The sequence below is a fragment of the Felis catus genome, chromosome B3, assembly GCF_018350175.1.
Source record: "Felis catus isolate Fca126 chromosome B3, F.catus_Fca126_mat1.0, whole genome shotgun sequence".
In the NCBI taxonomy this organism is placed as follows: domain Eukaryota; kingdom Metazoa; phylum Chordata; class Mammalia; order Carnivora; family Felidae; genus Felis; species Felis catus.
Window position 1 is genome coordinate 28,957,968 of NC_058373.1, and position 23,485 is coordinate 28,981,452.

The window sequence follows — 23,485 nt, forward strand, 5'->3', positions numbered from 1 at the left end:
TGCATCCAGAATCCTCACCTACTCCACTTACCCACCTGCTAACCAAGAACTATGGTCCTAGAACTCAGTGAGGTCAGTATCATCTCCAAGGGGTGAAATCTTACTATATGTATAAGATTCAGCTACACTTAACTGTAAATAACTATACAGTTTATCAATCATATTTGAATTTCATGTGGGGGTGCGGCGATTCGTGAGCAAAATGTCTAAATGTCTTAAGAGGACGATAATGGATAGGGAAAAAAAAGGTTGAGAAACACTGCCCTACAAGGGTCCTGGGCTGAGACTATCAAATGAGGCTTCTGCTAGGTATTTTTATCCCAAGACAGCACATGGAGGGTCAAGGGTTTCTGATTCTGTTACGACCTTGGCCAGAAAGAGGTGGTTTTCCCCTGGGTGGCCTCAAAACGTAGAGGGTAATGCCTGCCATTCGCTCCCTCACCGAGTGCCATGTGCGGATGTAACGAAAAACCGGCAAAGAGCTCGGGAAACTGCAAAGCGCTGCACCAAAGCCAAAGGAGGTTTCTTAGCTCGATCGTACGAAATCCCCCAGGCGGGGCCCTGCGGGCCAGCGCACTTGTTGCTTCCCCGAGGCGCCCCGCCCGCCTCCAGCTCAGATCTTCCCTTCGCTACCCCCTCCTCTCCTTCACACATGCACACGCGCCCCCACCCCGCCCCCCGACTCGGCCGCGCGACCCCCTCACCCACGCCACGGCGCCGGCGCGCTGCGTTCGGGCCCTGGTGGCTGCCCAGCCCCCGCCCCCTGCCCGGCTGCAGCCGCCAGCCGGACCCGCCGAGACTGCTGTTTCCTAGACAGCCGCGCCGCCGCTCCGCAGCCGCCGGGGGCGCGCGCGCGGACGGCGGGAGGCGAGGGCGCAGGCGCGAGCCCGGGTAAGCCGCCGAAGCGAGACCGCGCGCGCGCCCCCGAGCGCGGTGGGCGGAGGAGCCCAGGGAGCGGCAGAGCCGCGAGGGGGCAGGGGGGCGGACAGGGGAGCCCCGGGAGCGCGAGCTGCGGCCGGCACCGCTGCAGAGCCAAGCGAATCCCGAGCCCAGGCAGCAGGTATGTGTCCTCGAAGCCGGCCGTGGCCGGGGCTTCCCCGCCTCTGTGTCCGGGTCCTGTGGCCGGGCCGGAGGTAGGGGCCAGTCGAGGTTTGCAGGATGCGTGTCCGGGAGGGCTGGGATCTCACCGCTGACCTTCATCCCCGCTCGCCAGGGGAGCAAGAGGAGGGTGCGTGGGGCAACCCAGGACTTCAGTGCCAGCCTGGGAATCTGCTTCTCGTCACATGCTCCTTATTTATTTTTGCAAACTGCTCTGGTTCGGGTCCAGCTGCAGATGTTTTACCTCCCATTCTTTGCCTCCGTGTGCCATCTTGCATTTATTAATAAAACATGCAAGCTGGGGTGTGGGGGGGGGGTGGTGGATTGCTGCTGGGGGAATCCCATTGCAGTATGGGATGAGTGGCGCCTATTTTCGGTTTTCAGGCGTGGTATTGAAGTGGAAATCCCACACCCTGGGCATTTGTGGCTTGGTTGGTCGTGACCACTTCCTACTGGGCTTCCCCCATTTGTCTGGAGGCGCTACAGCGGCAGGATGGGCTGTCAGGAAAGGATGGTGGGTTTTCACCGTCAGGCCAGAATCCCCTTCAGGGGACAGGTGCAACCTAGGGCATACAGTTCCCTGCTTGCTAACTTGCCAAGGAGGCTTAAACCCCGAAAATTGTTTCCCTTGGTTGCCAAGAGGAGGCCTTGAACAGAACCCTCCAGACTTGCATACTCAAACTCATTAAGGTTTTGCATCTGAAGATGACTAAAGCTTGCCACCTGTTGGAAGTCAGACCCCATGAAATCTTCCATAATTTAGCCCACCAATCCTTGCTTCAGTCACTAATACCTAGCGATAAGCCCATACTGGTTCTTCCTATCTTCTTTAATACTGCTTGGCTTTTGTTTCTTTTAAAATAAAACCTCTGATATGATGCTCCATATGTTATAAATTACATGATTTGTTTATATTCCATATACTTAATAACATCATATCCTAAAGACTAAATTTCTTTAGTGTGTATGTTACCTATTTCCTAGCTTCTCACCTTGCTTCAAGCATCAGTCGGAAAAGCGGGATATATGTTTTCACTGTGGTAAAAAGAATAGTAAAAACTAGAAGCGTAGAATATAAATGGTTATCACAAGACATTGGGATATGACAGTAGAACTAATAGCTTGTAAAATATAGTCTGTGTGCCGTATCTAATCATGAGGACACATTCTTAAATGCTCATATGTGCCAGGTACTGAGCTAAAGGCTGTTTGTGCACAATCTCATTTGGTCCTTAAAACAAACCTATTATCTGCATGTTGAAGATGAAGAAGCTAAGACTAAGAAAGGTTAGCTAACTTGCCCAAGGTCACACAGAGCCAGATAAAGGTGCACACTCAAAAGCATGTAATTGCTGGAGGTGGAGGGGTATTGGAAGGAACCTTTAACCCTGGTGCTGCTGCTGTATCTACATTTGCATTTAGATCAAGCTTATGCATGAGCATACATGCTTGGATCCGATTTTCCATTTCATAGATTCCACATCAGTCTTTGCAGCTTTCCAGTAAGAGAAACTGTTGTTTCAGAATGGGTCTGTGGAATTTTTTGAGGTGGCACTGAGCCTATAAAAAATGGTGTCTTAAACATGCTTCCATTTAACTCTCTCAAACAAGCAGTTAAGTTCAAAAAGTTGTTTCCCTTCAGATTTAAATCTGTAAAATGTATATGCATCAGATAGAATGAGTCACTCATGTTTTTCATTATTGCATCCCACTCCAGTCTTGCCACCCTGCACACTGGCTTCTGGTCTCACTGCTAGTCATAAGAACAACATTACCTATCACACTTGTATGTGAGTGTCTTAATGGGGTGAAGGAATCCATACCAGTCACGGACCATAATCCAGTCTCTGCGATTGTTGCAGTTACTCATTTGAAAATCTTAGTATCTGTGCATTCAGCTATGGATGTCTACTTAATCATTTTTTGCAAGCGCATTATTATAATGCAAATATTGGATTTTGCTACACATTCCTAGTAGTTCTCCATAGACTTAGAAATTGCTATAGTTGCATCAATGGAAAAAGCACTCTATGGGGCTACAAACTTTTATATTCAGGTCACATATTTAAGATGGTTGTGAAAAAGGTATAGGTAAATATAAGAGATTATTTGAAAATGATATCCCATGGAAGTTACAAGTTTGTAATCACAAATTGGTGACTGATACTAGGTAGGAAATATAAGACTATCTTGTAAATTTTCTTCCTTGGACAATATGACTGGTTTTAGAACACCGTATTCTTACTTTTTTCATTATACTGTGTTGTGTTGACAGTAAAGCAGTTTGTGTAGCCATTTTGCCTCATGGAAAACATTCGGTTGTGGAAGAGCACATTCCCTAGTGCTTATGGAAATGCTGAGATGGAGTCTTCCCACCGTGGGGATTTCCAGTCTATGCTTCAGATAAACTCAAGTTGAGTCCTGGTGTTACTGGGGAAGCAGCAGAAAGTAAAGAGAGGTGTTGTTTGATTTCTGGAGAGGAAATGGGTTTTCCTATGTAGAGCATCACTATCTTCTTCAGTAAGAAATCTCATAATTAAAAAGCATCCAAGGGGCACCGAGGTAGCTCAGTCAGTTGAGCATCCGACTTCAGCTCAGTTCATGATCTCCCGGTTGGTGAGTTTGAGCCTTGTGTTGGGGTTTGTGCTGACAGCTCACAGCCTGGAGCCCACTTCAGATTCTATGTCTCCCTCTCTCTCTGCCCCTCCCCCATTCATGGTCAGTCTCTCTGTCTCTCCCAAAAATAAATAACATTAAAAAAAAGTTAAACTAGGAAAAACCGTATGGTCAACTATGGATGCTTAAGCATTATTTTTTCCTCTCACCAAGTGTCTTTTTGGGGTTTTTTTGGAGGTGAGAACAACTAAAATTTTGCCAAGCTATGGCTAGCATGCATTGCAATGACTGATTGTAATGCACATTTTAATGTATCATTGAGTAAGACACTGGAAACTGGCTTATTTGTCTTTCTTTGACCTTGTAAACTACTTAGTTGTGAAATGTGTTTTTTGTTATAGTATTCTTAATTTAGTATTCTTTAAAATGATATTTTTTTCAGGGTCAACAATCTTGAGTCATAAAAGAAGTTCACAGCTTATTTTTAAGATACTTTATTTTCATCAGTCTCTTTTTCTCCCCTTGGTGGCAGCCATTTTAAAAGTTTTAATTTTATTAAGAAAATGGTTCACAATCCATAAGTTAATCCATTCCGTTTCCAAACTGGACCAGAGTTCACAGTTGCTGGCCAGGCACACCCACCATAAGACCCACCATAAGACCTTCACCCACCATAAGACCTGTAGTTCAGGTCTGATCTGTGAACCCTCTAGCTCCCTTTGGCCTTATTTGTACCCAGTTTCCCCACATAGAAGGTGTAAGAGTTCCTAAAGTTAGGTCACACCAGGCAGCCTTGCTTGGGTAAGCAAGATGGAATGGTGGCTACTCAATAGGAGAGGGCCAGGAAATCACTTCTTCTGCATCAACACTAGCCTATATTGTGATTTCTGCTTGCAAATGTAGTATGTATTCATTGTAAAATGTCAAGCATTACATAAATATAGAAGATAGAAGATCAATGATTAGAATCTTTAGTAATCTTACTCCTCAGCAATAGTCAGCATTAATAGTTAGGTGTGAATTCTAGATTTTTGAATGTGGATACTAAAATATTACTGTTTGCCAACGGTACTATATACATAGATGCATACTGGTTTGCAGGTTTTTTTTTTCTTTTTTGTACTCCTAGAGACCCTTGAATGGCATAGTTCTAGACATGTTTGCTCAACCACAATGAGAGCTAGATGAAAGGAACCCTGTAACCAGGAGAAGAGGCAAGGGACTAATGTGTGGTGGGTAGGAACTGGGCACGATCTGTGTCCTATGGTAGATTTACATTCTGTATCTCCTTTAACCCTTTACAGTTATCCTTTGTGGTTAACTGTGTATAAGTGTGGAGACAGGGGAGTCCAAGGTACAGGAGATTTAAGGAGCCAAGCTAAGTTCAAGCCCAGATCAGTGTGGCTCAAACTCAGGGCTTTTTCAGAATACAGAATGAATAGCACTCTGCCTGTGCCCATCCACACTGACCTCCTTGCTGTTCCCCCTACCTCATAGCCTTAGCATTAGTGGTTCCCTGTCCTGGAATGTCCTTCCCACAGATATCTGATTGGTTTGCTCCCTCACCTCCTTTTGGCTTTGCTTGAAATCTAACTACTCCTTTAAAATGAAGCACTCGGGGCACCTGGGTGGCTCAGTTGGTTGGGCTTCCAACTTCAGCTCAGGTCATGATCTCACAGTCTGTGAGTTCAAGCCCTGCGTCAGGCTCTGCACTGACAACAGCTCAGAGCCTGGAGCCTGCTTCAGATTCTGTCTCCCTGTCTCTCTGCCACTCCCCAGCTCACACTCTGTCTCTCTCTCAAAAATAAAATAAAATCATAAAAAAAAATAAAATGAAGCACTCTCCAATGAGCATTCTTAGCTCTCCTCCCTGCTTTGTTTTCATTCATAGCCCCTCCTAATTTACCATATAAATTGGTTATTTTGTTTATTGCCCATCTCCCCCACCCCCACCCCCACCCCCACCCCCACCCCGGGCATGAAGGCTCTAGAACACAGGGATTTTATCTATTTTGTTTACTTCCCGAACCCTGATTTAAGGAAAAGAACTGACAAGTCACTGTGGCATCCTTGAATCTTTCCAGCCTTCCACTCGTCTTGTTTCTGTTAGCCCTTACACTTCCATGTAGTGAGCAGTGGGGAACAGCAAGGGAAGTAGAGAAGAATCAGGAGAGATCTCATCTTACTCTTAAGTGGGTGTCTGGGAGAGAGGAACCTCCCAGGTAGACTCAGGAAAATGGAAAGAAAGTTGCCTGAGGGTTGGATGTGTGACAAGGTAGCAGGAAGTACAGGGGGAGATGGCCAGAGAGGAAGAGGAGACCTGTGTAGTTTCCCCTCTATTTGGCATACATAATGTTTTTTGAAGACTTCCAAAGAAGGAGACACCAGATTCCATCAACTTTCCTAGTGGCCTGAGTTAACTAGAAAGGAAGAAGAATCTACACACTCACACAGGCAGATTAATCACTGCATTACCGGCATCAGCCTGTTGCATTTTTTAAAGATTAAATACCTGTTGGTGTCTTTCCTGTTTAAGCCAGAGTGTGAGAGTTCATTGCCAAAGCACTTAGCTCGTGTGTCTGAGTTTTGGCAGGAAGCATGTACCAACAGCATCACAGCCTGAGATTCTTTTGGCCCAAGCAGTCCCAGACTTCTGGTTACCTTTCATACATCTGTGGTTTGCAGTAGTTCTTGGGCCCCAGCACAATGATGGGCATTTGGGGGAATAAGTCAGCCTTAGAACCCTTTAGAATTTAGTACACTGGGGTGCTGGAGGGAGTTCATGGTTATGGGATAAAGTCAGTGAAACTGCTCCTCAGCCACAGGGTGGCCTCACACTCTGGCTCCTCCTCCTCCTCTCCTCCTGTTTTCCTCCTCCTCTGTGACTTTAATTGCTGCCCTAGGCAGCCTGAATTACCTGCCAGTAGAGAATTCCCCTTCAAAAAAAATGCAGCCTCCTTAAAACTGCTTTTGGTTTATCATAAAAACTACTCCGTAGCTAGGACAGGGGCTGATAATGCATGTTCCCACAGCTCATTAAAACAAAGAATTTTAATAAGTATTCTGCTCTTTGCAGGCCAGGGTTTTGGAAGTCCAGACTGGGATCAGGCAGCTGTTCTTTGGATTTCAGTCTAAAGCCAGAACATACACATTCATTTTGGCTGCTCTCTTTTGGCTCAAAAGATCTGAAAAGAGTTCTTTCATCTGTGATTCCCTCACGGTCTCTTACCTTAGTTACGAAACTGCCATCGTGTCCAGCCAATGCAGTATATAAAGTCAAGTAACCTTTCACCCATAATGGTGTCCCTTCAAACAGTTAAATTGTTGTATTGTACCTCAGTTTGATGCAGTGTTTTTAATGAACAATTTCTGTGACACTTGCTAATTCTCCTTTAACCATGACTACTCAACTTTGTTAGTTTTGCCCTTCCAAGACAAAAGAACAGGGTGAAATATACTATAGTCCCTGAAATAAAGTGTTCTATTGTTTGGGGACATCATCTCAAAAGAAAAGCTTGGACATTTCTCTCCTGTCTCTCCATGTCCTTTCATTGTCAGTTTCTTCCCTGGGGGCTCTATCTGCTATCACTCCTCCCTTGATGTCCTACAAGGAACCCCTGTTCCTACCCCTCTACTGAAACAGAATTCTTAAAGGTCACCCGTGATTGCCTAATCACAAATCCGATGGCCGATTCTCAGATTTCGTTCCTGATGGCTCAGCAACATCTGACCCTTTTGACTTCTTCTACTCCTTGAAATGTTCTGTTGGCAGCACCCTCCTAAGGCATCTGGTCTTTGCTCTGCTCTCATCATTCCTGTCTAGCAAGAGGCAGTCTGGAGAAGTGGTTACGAGTATAGGCTCTGGCCAGGGTTTGGACCCTGGCTCTAGCACTTGCTAACTGTGTGACTTTAGTGAGTTATTTAAAGCTGTCCTGCCCCCCCGCATCCTCAGTTTCTTTATCCATAAAATGGGAAGAAGAATAGCTAGGTCATTAGGGCTGTCAGGAAGAGGATTAAATGAATGTGCCTGGTAAAGAGTAAAGCACTTGGTAACTGCCAACTTTGATCATTGTAACTTCTATTTGGATACCTTCAGAGACTCCCTTGTATCTGCAGGTAATTAAGTTTAGTTACTGCCCCCGGCCTTTCCCAATATGTGCCCACTTCTAAGACTTTATCCATGCTGTCCCCACTTGAGGACCACCTTCACCCCTTTCTGCTCTGCCCCTGCTTCCCTGGCCAGAGGAGGGAGAGCCAGAAGGGCTGTGCCCACCTGGAGGCCCTTAGCACAGGCCGTGTGTAATGGAAGATGTCCTCCCTTGGGCACCGAGCCTACCTCTTTCAGGCAAATTATAAATCACTTAAGGACACCAGCTGTGATTTACACTTTTTAAAAATACCCTTCTCAGCATATAGCACTATGTGCATAGTAGGAATTAACTCCTATCTTCTAACTGCCAAAACATGATGGTTTTTCTTGGTCCTTCCAAAACCATTTTTCTTTCTAAACTGAAATTTGTATTGATCAGTCCTACAGCCCATGTAAGCTTTATATGGGAAAACTGAGTCAACACCATAGGGAGAATTAACCACTTCAGAACCTTTTTGGAATGATGAGGGATATATAGAAATCACTAAAATAATGGGAGCACAGGGAGTAACTTATTTTTTTTTTTTTTACATTTATTTATTTTTGAGAGACAGAGACAGAGCGTGAGTGGGGAAGGGGCAGAGAGAGAAGGAGACACAGAATCTGAAGCAGGCTCCAGGCTCCAAGCTATTAGCACAGAGCCCGATGGGGTTGAACTCATGAGTAGTGAGATCATGACCTGAGTGGAAATCAGACGCTTAACCGACTGAGCCACCCAGGTGCCCCGGGAGTAACTTATTTTTAAAAGGAATTTGAAATTCTACCAACCTTTGAAGCTTTTTTCTTTTTTTTTTTATAAAGTGTTTGGGACTTTTTTCTTTCCCCATGCCATCCCTCCCAAGCAAAATAAGCATTACTGCCAGTTGTACTACCAGCCCCCTCCTCGGTTATGATAATCAAAAATGTCTCCGAACATTGCCAAATGTCCCCTTGGGTAAAAATCATCCCCATTTGAGATCCACTGCTCTATAGGATCAATCCAGAAAACTCAAGTGTCTTCCCAATTCACAAAATATCAGAACTCGGACAGTTTGGATCAAGTGAAGATGAAGATTGTAATAGGCTTGAAAGGTAAATTTGGGTTTGAAATCACTAACATAGAGAAAATTTAGTGTCTACAGATCTTTGGTTCATAACCCCATCATAAGTTGAAAATATTGTTAAATGGAAAATGCATTTAATACACCCAGTACACCTGACATCATAGCTTAGCCTAACCTACCTTAAACATGCTTAGAACACTTACATTAGCATAAGATCATCTAATGCAAAACATATTCTATAATAAAGTGTTGAATATTGAATACTGAATACTCTACTGAATTTATTGAATACTCTACTGAAAGTGAAAAACAGAATGGTTGTAAATGTATCGGTTGTTTACCCTGACAGCCTGTGGCTGACTGGGAGCTAGCTGCCTCTTGCTACTGCTGTCCAGCATCAGGGGAAATACTGTACTGCATATCACTAGCATGGGAAAAGATCCAAATTCAAAATTTGAAGTACAATTTCTACTAAATGTATACTGCTTTTGTACCATCATGAAATCAAAAAATCATCGGTTGAACCATTACAATTGGGGGACTGTCTGTATAAGCAGTTGTGGCTTATATCATAAATAAGAAGTAAACCAATAAAGTAATTACAGAAATTCAGACTGTCATATTCCTAAAAGATCTTGGGTCTGAATACAACAACTCGAATGCAATATCCTAATCATCCTTGGGGTATTTTTGTTGAAATGTATTTAAGTGCCCCAAATACTTTTATACTTTTGACAATAAGTATATTAAACAAAAAATAATGACTGGAGAACTCTTGAGTTGATCGCCATTGGAGGGAATCATATTTGACCTGAGGTAAGCTGGTTCTCCCTACCAGAAGCTGATTCTTTCTTTCTTTCTTTCTTTCTTTCTTTCTTTCTTTCTTTCTTTCTTTCTTTCTTTCTTTCTCTCTCTCTCTCTCTCTCTCTCTCTTTCTTTCTTTCTTTCTTCTTCCTTTCTTTCTTTCTTTCTGAGAGAGTGAGCTTGCACGTGCAAGCAGGAAAGGGACAGAAGGAGAGGGGGAGGGAGAGAATCTTAAGCAGTCTTCATGCCCAGCAGGCTCTCACAACCCTGAGACCATGACCTGAGTGGAATTCAAGAGTAAGGATGCTTAACCCACTAGGAGCCCCCAAGAGGCTGTTTTTGATCCCAAAGCTGCTCTAAACATGTTCAGGTGCTTCAGGGGCGACTTAGGAATGACAAAGTACTTTGTGCTTTGGTGAAGGACCACAATTGCTCAGTAATCTTCGTGGTTGTTCGAAAATTTAGCTGTAGGGGGTGCCTGGGTGGCTCAGTCGGTTAAGCGGCCGACTTCGGCTCAGGTCATGATCTCGCGGTCCGTGAGTTCGAGCCCCGCGTCGGGCTCTGTGCTGACAGCTCAGAGCCTGGAGCCTGTTTCAGATTTTGTGTCTCCCTCTCTCTGTGACCCTCCCCCGTTCATGCTCTGTCTCTCTCTGTCTCAAAAATAAATAAATGTTAAAAAAAATTAAAAAAAAAAAAGAAAATTTAGCTGTAGACTTCTGATTTAGAACCCACCTCCACTTGGGGTGCCTGCTTGGCTCAGTCAGTTAAGTGTCCGACTTCGGCTCAGGTCATGATCTCACAGTTTGTGAGTTGGAGCCCCGCATCAGGCTCTGTGCTGACAGCTCAGAGCCTGGAGCCAGCTTCAGATTCTGTGTCTCCCTCTCTCTCTGCCCCTCCGCTGCTTGCACTCTGTCTCTCTCTCTCTCTCTCTCAAATAAATAAACATTAAAAAAAAAAAAAAAGAAGGCCCATCAAACCCACCTCCAGTTGACACCATTATGGTTTTTTCTAAATGCAGCAGCACAAGTTGCATGTCACACCCAAGGGCTGAACAGTTAGATGTACTTACTACTTTCTGAAGAGCATTAAGGCTTCAACCTTGGGAGAGACCTGCTTTGGCCCAAGATCACCTTTGGCTTGTAATTACCTTTAAAAAGAGAAAACATAGGGGCACCTGGGTAGCTTTGTCAGTTAAACATCTGACTCTTGATTTTGGCTCAGGTTCTGATCTCAATTTGTGAGATCGAGCCCTGAATTGGGCTGGGGATCCTCGCTCTCTCTCTCTCTCTCTCTCTCTCTCTCTCTCTCTCTTCCTCTTTCTCTCTCTCTCTCAAAATATAAATAAACTTAAAAAAAAATTTTAAGGGAAGACATACATAGAAGACCTTCAAGATGATCACTAACCAATAGTCTAGAAATACACCTCATGCAATTTCTCAAATCAAGGAGGCAAGGTAGAATTTCTCATTCCACAGACAACTGTGAACATCTTCTGTGTTCTAGACTTGTGCTTAAGGAACTCCAAAGATAATTATGGACTGAATTGTGTCCCCCACCCCGAAATGCATATGTTGAAGCCCTAACCCCCAACATGACTGGAGATAGGGTCTTTAGGAGGTACTTAAGGTTACATGAGGTCATAAGGAGTGGTCCCTAATCCAATAGTACTATGGCTTTCTAAGAAGAGGAAGAGAGGGGTTCCTGGCTGGCTCAGTTGGAACAGCATGTGACTCTTGATCTCAGGGTCTTGAGTTCGAGCCCCACATTGGGTATAGAGATTACTAAGAAAAATAAATAAACTTAAAGGAAAGAGAAAGATTTCTCTTTCACTCTCTTCACCATCTGAGAACTCAGTGATAAGGTGGCCATCTGCAAACCAGGAGGAGGGTTCTCACCAGAACCTGACCATGCTGGGACCCCAATCTTGGATTTCTACCTTCCAGAACTATAAGAAAATAAGTGTCTGTTGTTTAAGCCATTCAGTGTACGTATTTGTTTATTACAGGCCCGGCTAACACATTCTGCATCCTCATTGTACAGATGAGGAAATTGGACCCAGAGAGGCAAATGACTTGCCAAAGCTCAAGTTACTGGTTAGTGGCAGAACTAGAACATAGAACCTAGGTTTCCTGACTTCTAGTCCATTGTACATTTCCCTTTTCATACCACCTCACGTCATATTGGCTTTTACTGATTACCCTAGAACCTGTGGTTCATCTCTTCTGTAAGCATCAGGGTTCTTATACTTGCCCTGTTTATCTCAGGATTGTTGTAGGATTGGTTAGACATGGTTAGATGTTACGAAAAAGACAGTTTAAGGTTCTAAACAAAATATTTTACAAATATATCATGATCAACTCAGATTTTACCAGGTTATCAAGAATCTATCTGCCTCAGAAAAAAAAATTTTTTTTTAACACCTGAAAATTAGTCTTACTTGCTGAAATTAGGTAGTTCTTAAAAGTATAACCAGAAAGCTATGGAGCCTACAGGCAAAAGTTAGAAATAAAGCCTTTTCTAGCTGTAACCACATTGAGACTGTTATTTGTTACTCTCCTTTTCCAAAGGTAACATTCTATGTTTTGAAGAGAGGCATCAGATTATGGCATCAGAATTTCTGGAGTCCAGCTCATACACCATTCATTCCATACACTAAAAATGTAACTCTGGACAAGTCACTTCCCTCTTCTGAGTCTGGACATCCTTTCCCAAAAAATGATGGGATTAGGCTTTGTGGTTTAGGGATTCCAGGATAATTACTCTGATCTGTGCAGTACCTTAAAACAGCAGGACAAAATAATTCACACGGTGATCTTGCTTTACAAATTATACTTCGGTTATAGTTGTTGGAAGAGTCAAGCATAGATGAATGGCATTTGGCAGGAGTACATCCGAAACCCTTAATTATACACTGTAGGCAGCTCTGTAGCTTGGTCTGTGTCAAAAGACACCACATTATCAAATGACAAAGTATGGAGATGTTCAGAGTTTTTGCAACAGCTCCTTCATCTATAGCATGATTGGCCTATGTCAGATAGCATCCACAGTCTGCATTTGAAAATCTGAGCACTCCTATATTTAGATTAAAGACCTCCTGTCCAGTTCCTGTGGAAATGTGTCCATTAAAATTGATGTTACTCAGTGGGGGGTTTGGGGTCTGTAGCTAGTGACACATATGGTTTATTTCCAGATTTTTATGTAATTAAATACTATACTAAATATAATGGGATTTTTTTTCCTCCTTCATCTATTTTGCCTATTCTCCCACCGTCACACCCCTCTGGCAACCACCAATTTGCTCTCTATATGAGTCTATTTCTGTGTTTGTGTAAGTTGTGTAAGTTTTAGATGTAAGTTTTATATGCAGCTTTTTATGTATTTTTATTATAGAACTAATACATAAAAGTTACACATAAGCAATACATAAACTGGAAACATTTTTAGCAATAAGAAAAAAATCATCTATCATCCTACTATAGTTATTATTCACCTTTTGTGCCTCTCCTTTGAGACATAATATGCATGATTTTTAAAAATTTTCATTTTTAAAACACACATAACAAAATTTACCATTTTAACCGTCTTGAAGTGCACAGTTAAATGATCTTAAATACATTCACATTGTTATGCTATCATCAATACTGCCCATGTCCAGAACTCTTGTCATCTCACAAAACTGAAACTTAATACCCATTAAACAAAAAAACTCTACTCCGTTACAGCTCCACACACACAATTTATGTTATTGATGTCACAAATTTCCTGTTTATACTATATTTTATATTTTAAGGTATTATGTGTGCAGTTTAATAACCTGCTGAAGCCTGTGTAAGGAGAGTGCTGTGATAATGGAGTAGGAAATAAAACTGGAAAGGGAGTTTGTAGGGCCTTGTATTCCATGGTGAGAATTTGGATTCTATTTAAAATTTGATGGAACAACTTTGGATAGTTGAGGGCAGAGGACTGACATGATTTAATTTGTCTTAGAAGGTACACTTGGTTGCTGTATGGATGTAGACTGCAGGGGTAGGAGAAGAAAAGGGAGAGCAATGAGGAGGCTGTTTGGGTAACCCAGGTGAGAGATGATGGTGGCTCTCCAGTGTGCTCTCAGTGGAACGGGGACAAGTGGTTGGATTGTGGATGTATTTTGAAGCTAGAACTGCTAGGATTTGCTGATGGATTGGGTGTGGGGTAGGAGAGAAAGAGAGGGTTCAAGGTGGACTTCAGAGTTTAGGGACTGAGCAGCTGAAAGGATGAAGTTGCCATTTTTTGAGGTTACAGATGGAGAAGGAGTAGATTTTAGGTGGGGGAAATGAAGAGTTGTGTTTCAGTGTTAAGTTTTACATTTAATAGATGTCTAACTGAAGGTGTCAAGCGGGCACCTGGATATGCAAATCTGGATTTCAGGGGAAATGATGGGGCTGGAGATAAAAATTTTGAAGACAGCACATGCGGATGACATTTTAAGCCATGAGATTGAGTGAGCTCACCTAGGCCCCGGCAGAGAGGATAGATGGATAAGGTAAAAGATCTGAGTAAAGAACCCTGGAGTATGTCAACATTTAGAGGAGGAGGATGACGAGGACGAGGACCCAGAATGAAAACTGAGAAAAAAAACATCCAGTGAGGAGAGAGAAAAACCAGATGGTATGGTCTCCTGAAAGACCAGAGAACAAAGTATTTCAAGAAGGAGGAATGAGTGATCAGTTGTGTCTATTTGTGTCTAAGGTGGCTGAGAGGTTGAGGGTTGTATTTAGCAACATGAAGATCATGGCTGGTAGTTGAGATGTGAGTCCAGTCACCAGGGTCTTCGTTTTTTCTTTTTTTAAGGTCTGAGGTCTTTTTTTTTTTTTTTTTTTTTTAACACTTCTGCCATGAATTCACAGAGAATGGGTTCCAGCCGCTCAGCCTCCTTTCCACTGGTTCTCACAAAGTGTGTTTCTCTGGTTGGAGCATGCTGGCACTTCAGTTGAACCCAGATAACTTTGTTTGGTTTCTTTCTTTTTCTGATCATTCTTCCACATGCCTCAAGAATCTATCTTGGCTCTTAGAGTGCTTAATATGCTGAAGTGGTACATTATTTCTCTTGGCAAGAATCTTGGCCTTAACTTGTTTGTTTACAATAATGCCAACAGCATGCTGGTTAACACTGTAGACTCTTCCAGTTTTGCCACAGTAACATTTGTGGTGTGTGCCTTTTTGAACACGGCCCATTCCCTTGGTGTCCACAAGGGACATCCTTGTGTTCTAAAAGGCCTACAGAACATATAGCAGGTGCCTCTCCTCTCCTTTCTTTGTGTTGGTCATTTTGGCAAATTACTGGAAGATGGTGGTTCCCACCAAAGTCTTCTTGCTAGAAAATCACTTTTCTCATTTCCTGACTATCTTACCAGTTACCAGTTATGTAAGAGAACTTTCCCTTCTAGCTGAATGTTAAATACATCCTCCAAGAGACAGTCACCTAAGTTTCTAAGTTAATTGACCCAAAACAAATATTCTGTCTTCTCTTGGACCCTCCAAGCAAATAGGTGTTTATTTTTTTTGTTGTTGTTGTTTTGGTTTTTTGTTTTTTTCTGGCTCCAAATAGAGAGCAGTCAGTCCATTTGTCGTGGACTCTAATCTGTACTCTAACAATCAATAGTTCCCTTTACATTCACTAACCAACAATTATTTAACAAAAGTCCAACAATATATTATATGCATTGAGTCTTACTTGAGAAAGAAAATTCCACTCAGGAAGAGTTTACCAAGACCCAGGCAGAAATGATTCCTCAAGGCAGGGCAGAAAAAACTCAAAGGAAGATAGGATCTTGAGGTGTGAAGGGTAAGAAAATGTCATAGAAGGTTCCTAGGAAGGTGGGGCATTAGCTGGGCCTTGAAAGGTAGAAAGGATTTGAACAGGTAGGGAAAAAGATAATAACGTAAGATATCTGATATCATAGTCAAAGTTGATGCTGATTGTGATTACATTTGTACTGACAGATTGACCTAAAGAGATGGATTCATTGTCAGAAATAATTCACATTGAGTCACGTACACATGAAACCCAATCATGTTGACTTGTCTTGAGAAACCTTTGAGTATAAAGGTTCTAGATTACCTTTTAGCGTGATGTTGATAGGATTTAGTGGTAGTGAGTTGCCTTAGAATTTGGATAAGGGCACCTGGGTAGCTCAATCAGTTGAGCGCCAACTCTTGATTTTGGCTCAGGTCATGATCTCACAGTTTGTGGGTTGGAGCCCCACATCTGGCTCTCATTGGCAGTGTGGAACCTGGTTGGGATATTCTCTCTCTCTCTCTCTCTCTCTCTCTCTCCCTCTCTCCCTCTCTCCCTCTCTCCCTCTCTCCCTCTCTCTCCCTCCCTCTCCCTTTCCCTCCCTCTCCCTCTCCTTTCTCCTCCCCCCCCACCTCAGAGTAAATAACTTAAAAAAAAAAAAAAGAATTTGGAGATAAAATTGCTTTACTTTATTCAATCCATTTGTGTATGAGACACTGAAGGTAAATCAAGACAGATAGGTCCCAGTCTTCAAAATCCACAAATGGTAGTGTAGTAGGCCCTAAAATGCTAAAAGGTATCCACATCAAATCCCTGGAATCTATGAATGTTACCTTACTTGGAAAAAGGGTCTTTGAAGATGTGGCTAAGTGAAGGACTTTGAAATGAGGAGATAATTCTGGATTATTGTTGGTTGAAAAATGCTATCACAAGTGTGCTCATAAGAGAGAGGCAGAGAGAGATGAGACACAGAGAAGAGGACATGGCAGTGGGACCACGGAGACAGATTAGAGTGATGTGGCCTCAAGCCAAGGAACACCTGGAGTGACCAAAGCTGGAAAAGGAAGGAACAGATTCTCCCCCAGAGAGAAGCACAGCTCTGCTGGCACTGATTTTGGACCTTTCACCTCCAGAACCATGAGAATAAATTTCTGTTCTTTTAAGCCACCAACTTTGTGGTAATTTGTTGTAGTAGCCATAGGAAATTCATACAAGTGGTATTAGTTATTAGAAGAATGAACAAATTGTAAATGTGAATTTAGAAGAGCCTGGTACATTAGTTAAGATGATATGGTTTGTGGTCTTAGGGAGGCAAGTTCAGAACATAAGTACAATTTAGCAAGTTTAAAATTAATTATTTAACACCTTATTTAGAGAAAAGCTATGTGGGTAGAAGTGGGGCAGTTGGCCCCAGAACATAAAAAGAAGCCAGAGACCTAGAAACTTGTAATGAATGCCATAGACTATCAGGCCTAAATTTTGTGTGCTGGAGACAAATACATTGTTGTGGTACACAGAGGGCCACTGGTTTCTTCACGGCCTGGATAGAGTCCCCTTGTCTTTGCTTGCTGGGTGGTACTCTGCCTCCGTGCTTTGATTTCATGCAGCTTACATTCACTGATCAGCTTCCAGGTATGCTGACTCTGGGCTCCTGGTCATGCACATGAGCATTTCGGATAGTGCAAGAGAAGCTTTCTCTTTTTCTCACACATGTACAGATGAATACATTTGCAACCTAATTTTTATTTCTTGCAAATCTGATCAGCAAGATTTAGCTAATCATGCTAAAGGTTGACTCAACCTTGAGATTGACAAAACTAGAGGCCACATCCTGACGCAGTACATTTGCCAGCTAAAACCATACAATAAGACCTTTTGATGTACAGCCTTTGGGTCTTCCGGAGACTATCATACTGTTATTGAGCCCTCTGTGCTACCTCAGTAGACATCACACTTCTCCCTCAATTTGAAATCTGGAAGACATTTTTCTACATTGCTCTAATTTAAGATTACAATCTTAAATTACTCTAAGGGGCTGCTAGGGGCTGGAAAGCCCCTCAACATGTCCCTTTAGGAAGAATGACCTTGGCTCCTGTGTTAGTTTCCTAAGGCTGGTGTAACAGCACCACAAAATAGGTGGCTTAAAAGAACAGAAATTCATTTCCTCAGGGTTCTGGAGGCCAGAAGTCCAAGATCCAGGTGTTGGCAGGGCCACACTCCCCCCACCAAAGGCTCTAAGGGAGAATCCTTCCTTGCCTCTTCTGGTAGCCCCAGGCCTTCCTTGGCTTATGGCCACATCACTCCAGTCTCTACCTTTTTTTTTTTTTTTTTAATGTTTATTTTTGAGAGAGAGAGAGACAGAGTGCGAGCAGGGAAGGGGCTGAGAGAGAGGGAGACACAGAATCCAAAGCAGGCTCTAGGCTGTGAGCTGTTAGCACAGAGTTCAACATGGGACTCAAACTCACGAACTGTGAGATCATGACCTGAGCTGAAGTCTGACACTTAACCAACTGAGCTACTCAGGCACCCCCAGTCTCTACCTTTATCTTCACATAGCCTTCTCTTCTGTATCTTATGATACTTATCATTGGACTTAGGACTCACCCTAATCTAATATGACCTCATTTTAACTAATTATAAACTATTTCTAAATAAAGTCATGTCCTGAGGTTCTGAGTAGACATGAATTTGTTGGGGGCTGGGGGTGAAGGGACACTATTCAACCTGCTATAGGCAGCTCCTAAAGTTGGAAAAGATGCCAAGGCTTGAATGAGTCTTAGGTTATGCTAAACAAATATAAGTCAACTATAGCAACAGATTAAGTAGGCCCCAATTTGTAACTGTAAGAACTCTATCATAAAGAAACTTGATAAAGATCAAGAGTCCACCCTATCTGGTGGCAGCAGTGATACACAGTGATGTCTCCTGTTAAGATCTCCCAGGGCACCATTCCAAACTGGGAACAACTACCTGCCCATTGGGCTCTCCTGTCTTCATCTAATTGAGACCACTCCAGCAGTACTGTTCTCTACAGATGGGGCTAGTTGCCACATCACCTGCTGTTCTCTGCTGGTGTGGCCACCTGTCTCCTGGCCCAGAGCCTTCACCGCTTTGTAGCTTTCCATGGGATAGGTTTCTCTTTTAAGAGCTACTCCACCCATAATCACTGTAATTACCACCTAAGTTATTCTTATCATGGCATTTGTGTACAGAGCTCAAAAGGTCACAGGAAGACATATCTCCAGTTTTCTTCTGCCCTGCCATTGACTATGGACAAGTCATTGTCCTTACCTTTAGTTCAGTTGACCTATGAGGCACTGCAGTATTGGTTTCTTTCTGATTCTTCCCATCCCAATAAGAAGATAATGTGTTTTATGTCAGACTATTACATTCTAGGTTCCCAAACTTCCTTTTTATTTCTCATTCATTCATTCGAGACCCTGGGAGTCACATTATGCAGATTAAGCCCGTTTTGCAGGCAAAAACTGCTTCCACCACTGCTCTATGCCTGGGCTCACTGAACTTGATGTTCTAGCCATATTGGAACAAAACATCTGAAACCAGTGAGAAGGGAATGGAGTGACCAGGCTCCGAAGTTGCTGTGGCTCCTTGTGGTGGAGTTAGATGGACTTGGGTTCTAATTCCAGGTCAGCTACTCGCTGACAGGGTAGACCTAGGCAAGCTTCTTAACTTCTTTGAACATGAGTTCTGTAAATATCTGTGAATTGGGACTAAAACTCTATACTTTGCAGAGTTGTTGTGAAAATTCAGTGAGATGGGGAATGTACATGAAAACTTCTAGCACCTCACCAGTTGTACAGTCACCCTTCCATAGATCTGCTTACTGTGATCCTGGCCAGAATCCATGGCACAGCTGAGAAAAAGTGGCTAACAACACCACATGGATTCAGGAAAATGTCCCCAGAGCCACATGACTATAATCATGCCTCTCCCAACAGTGTTTTTCCTCTACAGCTTTCCTATTTTCCTGCCCTTTTGTCTTACCTCAAAGGAAGAATTGTTCCTAATAATCTTTGTATTCATGGTTGCATACCTTCCCACCTATGTCAGAACTGTATATACATACTTAATCACTTGATCTCTGTTAGCTGTATTCCCTCAACAAATTCTAAGTTATGCTTTTCTTAAAAACACTCTTCCTTCAAGGCGATAGCCCACTCAAGATACATGAGGTGTGTTTCCTTTAGCTGTCAATTTCTTGAACACATCTAAAATTTATTAATTCACAAATGTCTATTATGCGTGACAATGTGTTGGGTACAATGACAGACAGTGGGCTACCATCAGGGCTGTTGGCAAAGGATAATACTACCAGTTCCGCTGCTCCTTGGTCTCAAGCAAGATAGTGACCTCAGCAACTTCTGCTCTGGCCTTGCTCAGCTCTCTTCCCTCGTGTGGGGCCATCAGCCTCTGTACTGTCCTTAGCACGTTAGTTTCATTCAGTTTTTTGAACAGTCCCAAGTTCTCTTCCACCACAAAAAGGGGACACACTTCACCTACTTAATTCCTGTACCTCCTTTTGATCCCAGTTTGAGCATTATTTCTTCAGGGAACCCTTCCTTTTATGCCCTCATCTGCCACCCCACTTAGGACAGATTCATCTGTTACATTCTTATAGACTCATCATTCCTTTTGTTTAGAAAACTTAACTCAGTTTCTAATTTTGCATTTATGAGCATAATTACTTGACTGTTTTCCACTCTACCGCTCTGTGGGAGCCTGGACCATGACTGTCTTTACTACTCATTCTAGGCATAGCTCCTAGCATAGGCTCTGTCTGGTGGTAGGCCATCATTCAATCATAGAAGGAAGCGAGGGAGAGTGTCTTTCAGGAGCTGGTCAGGTAGAGAGAAGGAAATAAGGTATTCTGATGCTTCAAGCAGAGTATTATAATGGAGTTATACCCTGTATGTCAAGGCAGTATGGAATAGCAGCAATTAGCTCACAGGGGTGTGGGTGCAGGTGTGAAGTAATCAGCAAACACCTCTGAAAAGCTACTCAGAAAATGGCATTGTGGCAGAGGGAAGGACTTCTGCGAAACTATGAAAGAACTTCAAAAATTGAGGGAACTGAGTAAGGTTGGTATGATTGGAGAAAAGGGAGCATGTGGAGAAATAGCAAGAGATGAGGCTGGACAGTTGGAACACAGAAAATGGAGGGCCTTGCGTACATCCTGTGGAATTTGAACGTGTATGGAAAAAAACAGAGATGAGTTTAAAGTAGGAAAATGGTACGACAGATTTGCATTTTTAAAAAAACTTCTTTTGGCAACTGGAACTCTCATACATGGCTGGTGGAATTATAAAATGGTACAACCACTTTGGAAAGCTGTTTGGCAGCTTCTTATCAAGTTCAACGTACACCTATCCTACAAACTGGCAACTCTACTCCTGGATACTTACCTAAAGTTAAAAATATATATTCAAATAAGACTTCTACAAGAATGCTCATGCAACTTTTTCAAAAGAACCAAAACTGGGAACAACTCAATTTTTCATCAGCAGATAAATGGAAAAATAAATTGTGGTATATCCATGCAATTGGACACTACTAAGCAGTATAAAAGAGCAAACTACTGATAGATGCAAGAACCTAGATGAATTTCACAGACATTATGTTGAACTAAAGAATCCAGACACAAAATAATCTATGTCATGTGATTCCATTTACATACAGTTTAAGAACAGGCAAAGCCAATCTCTGGTACTAGAAATTCGGGCAGCACTTGCCTCTGGGTGTCAGGGGTTCAACTGTGAAGAGTCACCAGGGAACTTTCTGGGGCAATGGAAATCTTCTGTATCTCAATTGGAATGGTAGTTCTGTTCAAACAGTCCAAGCCATGTGCTTTTAATATATGTGTTTTATTGTGTGTAAATTATGCATCAAATTTTTTACACGTTAGAGGAAAAAGGCGTCTTTGGAAACAGTGTGGAGAATGCTGCAAGAAAGGATTGAGACTTGACTTGGGGAGATTGTAAGAAAGTAGCTGAGAAATTTTAGGGCTAGGATTTAAGCAGTAGCAGTGGGGTTATACCCTTTGGTAGCGTAGGTATAGTTGGTGGAAATTGGGAAGCAGGTGTTTGGGGGAGAGTTTTGGTTGCAGGAGATGAGTTCCAGAAATGTGAGGTTGTACCTCTGGGGCATCTACACGTCCAATGGGCAGAACTAAATATGTGTCTGAAGATTGGGGAGAGTCCCAGGCTGCCAATAAGGATGTGGGGTTGCCAAGAGATAGGCATCATTGAAGTCGTCATGAATAGTAGAGTTTATTGAGTAACAGAGACAAGAATTAAAAAACAGAACCCTTGTATCCTTGACATTTAAAGGGTGATAGAGAACAAGGAGCCCTTGAAGGAATCTGAGGTGATGTTAAAATGTTGTATCAAAGAAGCCAAAAAAGGGGAAAGTGATTCAATAATGGAAAGGTGGATGTCAAATGTTGTAGTAGTCAGATCAGAAAAGAACTGCTTCCTCACTACTCCCTCTCTCCTAAGCCCTTCAAATCTCAGCTCCTTTCTCATGCTACTAAAATGCTCTTCCTGAGTGTGGCGAGAGGCCACCAAGTCTCCAGATCTGCTGACCTATTTCCCAGCCTCGTCTTCAGCCTCCCTGTAGCATTTGACATTGCTGACCATCTCCTCCTCCTTGAAATTCTCTCGCCTAGTCCTTTACTACTCTGCAGGGTCATTACCTTCACGTGACCCTCATGGCTCCTCTTCCTGCTCCTGAGCATAATCCTTCTCCAAGGTTCTGTCTTATTTTCTTCCCTCAACATAGAACTGAAGCATCTTCTAGTGGTCAGACCTGTGCTGGGTGCTGATGATTCCAGTAAGTGAAACTGATGTCCCAGAACTGTACAGCATAGCTACAAAGGAAGATGGAAACACACATCAATAACATTGTAAATTCAGAAGTTATTAGCAGGGTACTCCAGGAATATAGAGGAAACAACTGGGCTTGAAGAACTTAGGAACAAAACAGTAAATAAGAAAGCTGTGAAGGGAAGTGCATGAGAAGAATGGGATCCTCAGAAATTTCTGTGGCTGAAGTATAGAAAATGTGGGGTTGAAGGGTGAGGGGGGGTTCAAAATGTAAATAAATGTAGACAGGTAAATTGCAAAGTGTTGTGTGTCACCCTAACGATTTTAAGCTTTGTTCTATATGTAGCAGAGAGACAGATGGGGTCTTAAACAGGGAAAGGCATGATAACAAAAAAAAATTTTCTTTGGAAGATAACTAGCTGAATGAAGGGTAGAGAGGCTGGGGAGAGAGTGGGGGCAGAGAGGCCAGTTAGGAGGCTCTTTCAGTAAGCCAGGTGAGAAATAGTGAGGAACTGAATTAAGGTAGCAGTGAGAATAGAGAAGATGATGAAATTCCAGAGATAGTTTTGATATAGACTTGAGAAGACTTGGCACCTGGTTGGGAAATGTGAAAGAGGGAAAGGTTGATGATGACTCCATAGTTCTTAAATAAGGAGATTTGGGTGGATGGTGACTCCATGAACCAAAATTAAAACCACAAGAGCGGAAACAGTCTTTGGATGGAGGTAAGATAATTAAGATTTGGACATACTAATTTTGAAATTCTTATGCAACATTTAGTTAGAGCTCTGTTTCAACACACAGATGGTGGCTGAAGCCCTAGTGTTAGATGAGCTATTTCAGAAAGCCCATGCAGAGAAAGACCATCAGTGGGCAGAGATGGGACATCAAAGAATACCAGTTTTGAAGGGTTAGGAAGAGGAGGAAAAACCTCAAAGGAAATAAAAAGAAAAGGAGAGGAAAAAAAACAAAGAATACACAGTGTCCCACAAAGCAAGAGAACAGAGGGTTTTAAGAATCAGAGGGTCATCAACAATGTCAAATTCTACAGAAAAGTATAGGATTAAAAGTGTCCACTGTTTTGGGTAATTAGGACGTCACTGGCTAACAGAGAAAAACCACTTTATTGGAGACCAGAGATGGAAGCCATAGTGTT

General features: G+C 42.7%; 2 protein-coding genes across 12 annotated transcripts in view; one reads left to right on the forward strand and one right to left on the reverse strand.

Annotated features, from left to right (window-relative positions):
- NRG4 (neuregulin 4) overlaps positions 1-1,337 on the reverse strand; it is a 209,158-nt gene extending 207,821 nt beyond the window's left edge. For 7 of the 10 annotated variants that reach the window (XM_045058983.1, XM_045058988.1, XM_045058985.1 and 4 more), the window contains exon 1: positions 705-1,337. In XM_045058983.1, coding sequence (XP_044914918.1) covers positions 705-1,200 — 496 coding nt within the window. In that variant the 5' untranslated portion in view covers positions 1,201-1,337. The remainder of the gene's footprint in view (positions 1-704) is intronic. The other 3 variants (XM_023255040.2, XM_023255039.2, XM_023255038.2) reach the window with 1 other exon arrangement.
- The window catches only part of TMEM266 (transmembrane protein 266), a 125,880-nt gene continuing 103,322 nt past the window's right edge, over positions 928-23,485 (forward strand). For both annotated transcript variants that reach the window (XM_011282990.4, XM_045058980.1), the window contains exon 1: positions 928-1,060. The gene's annotated coding sequence lies outside the window, so the exon portion shown is untranslated. The remainder of the gene's footprint in view (positions 1,061-23,485) is intronic.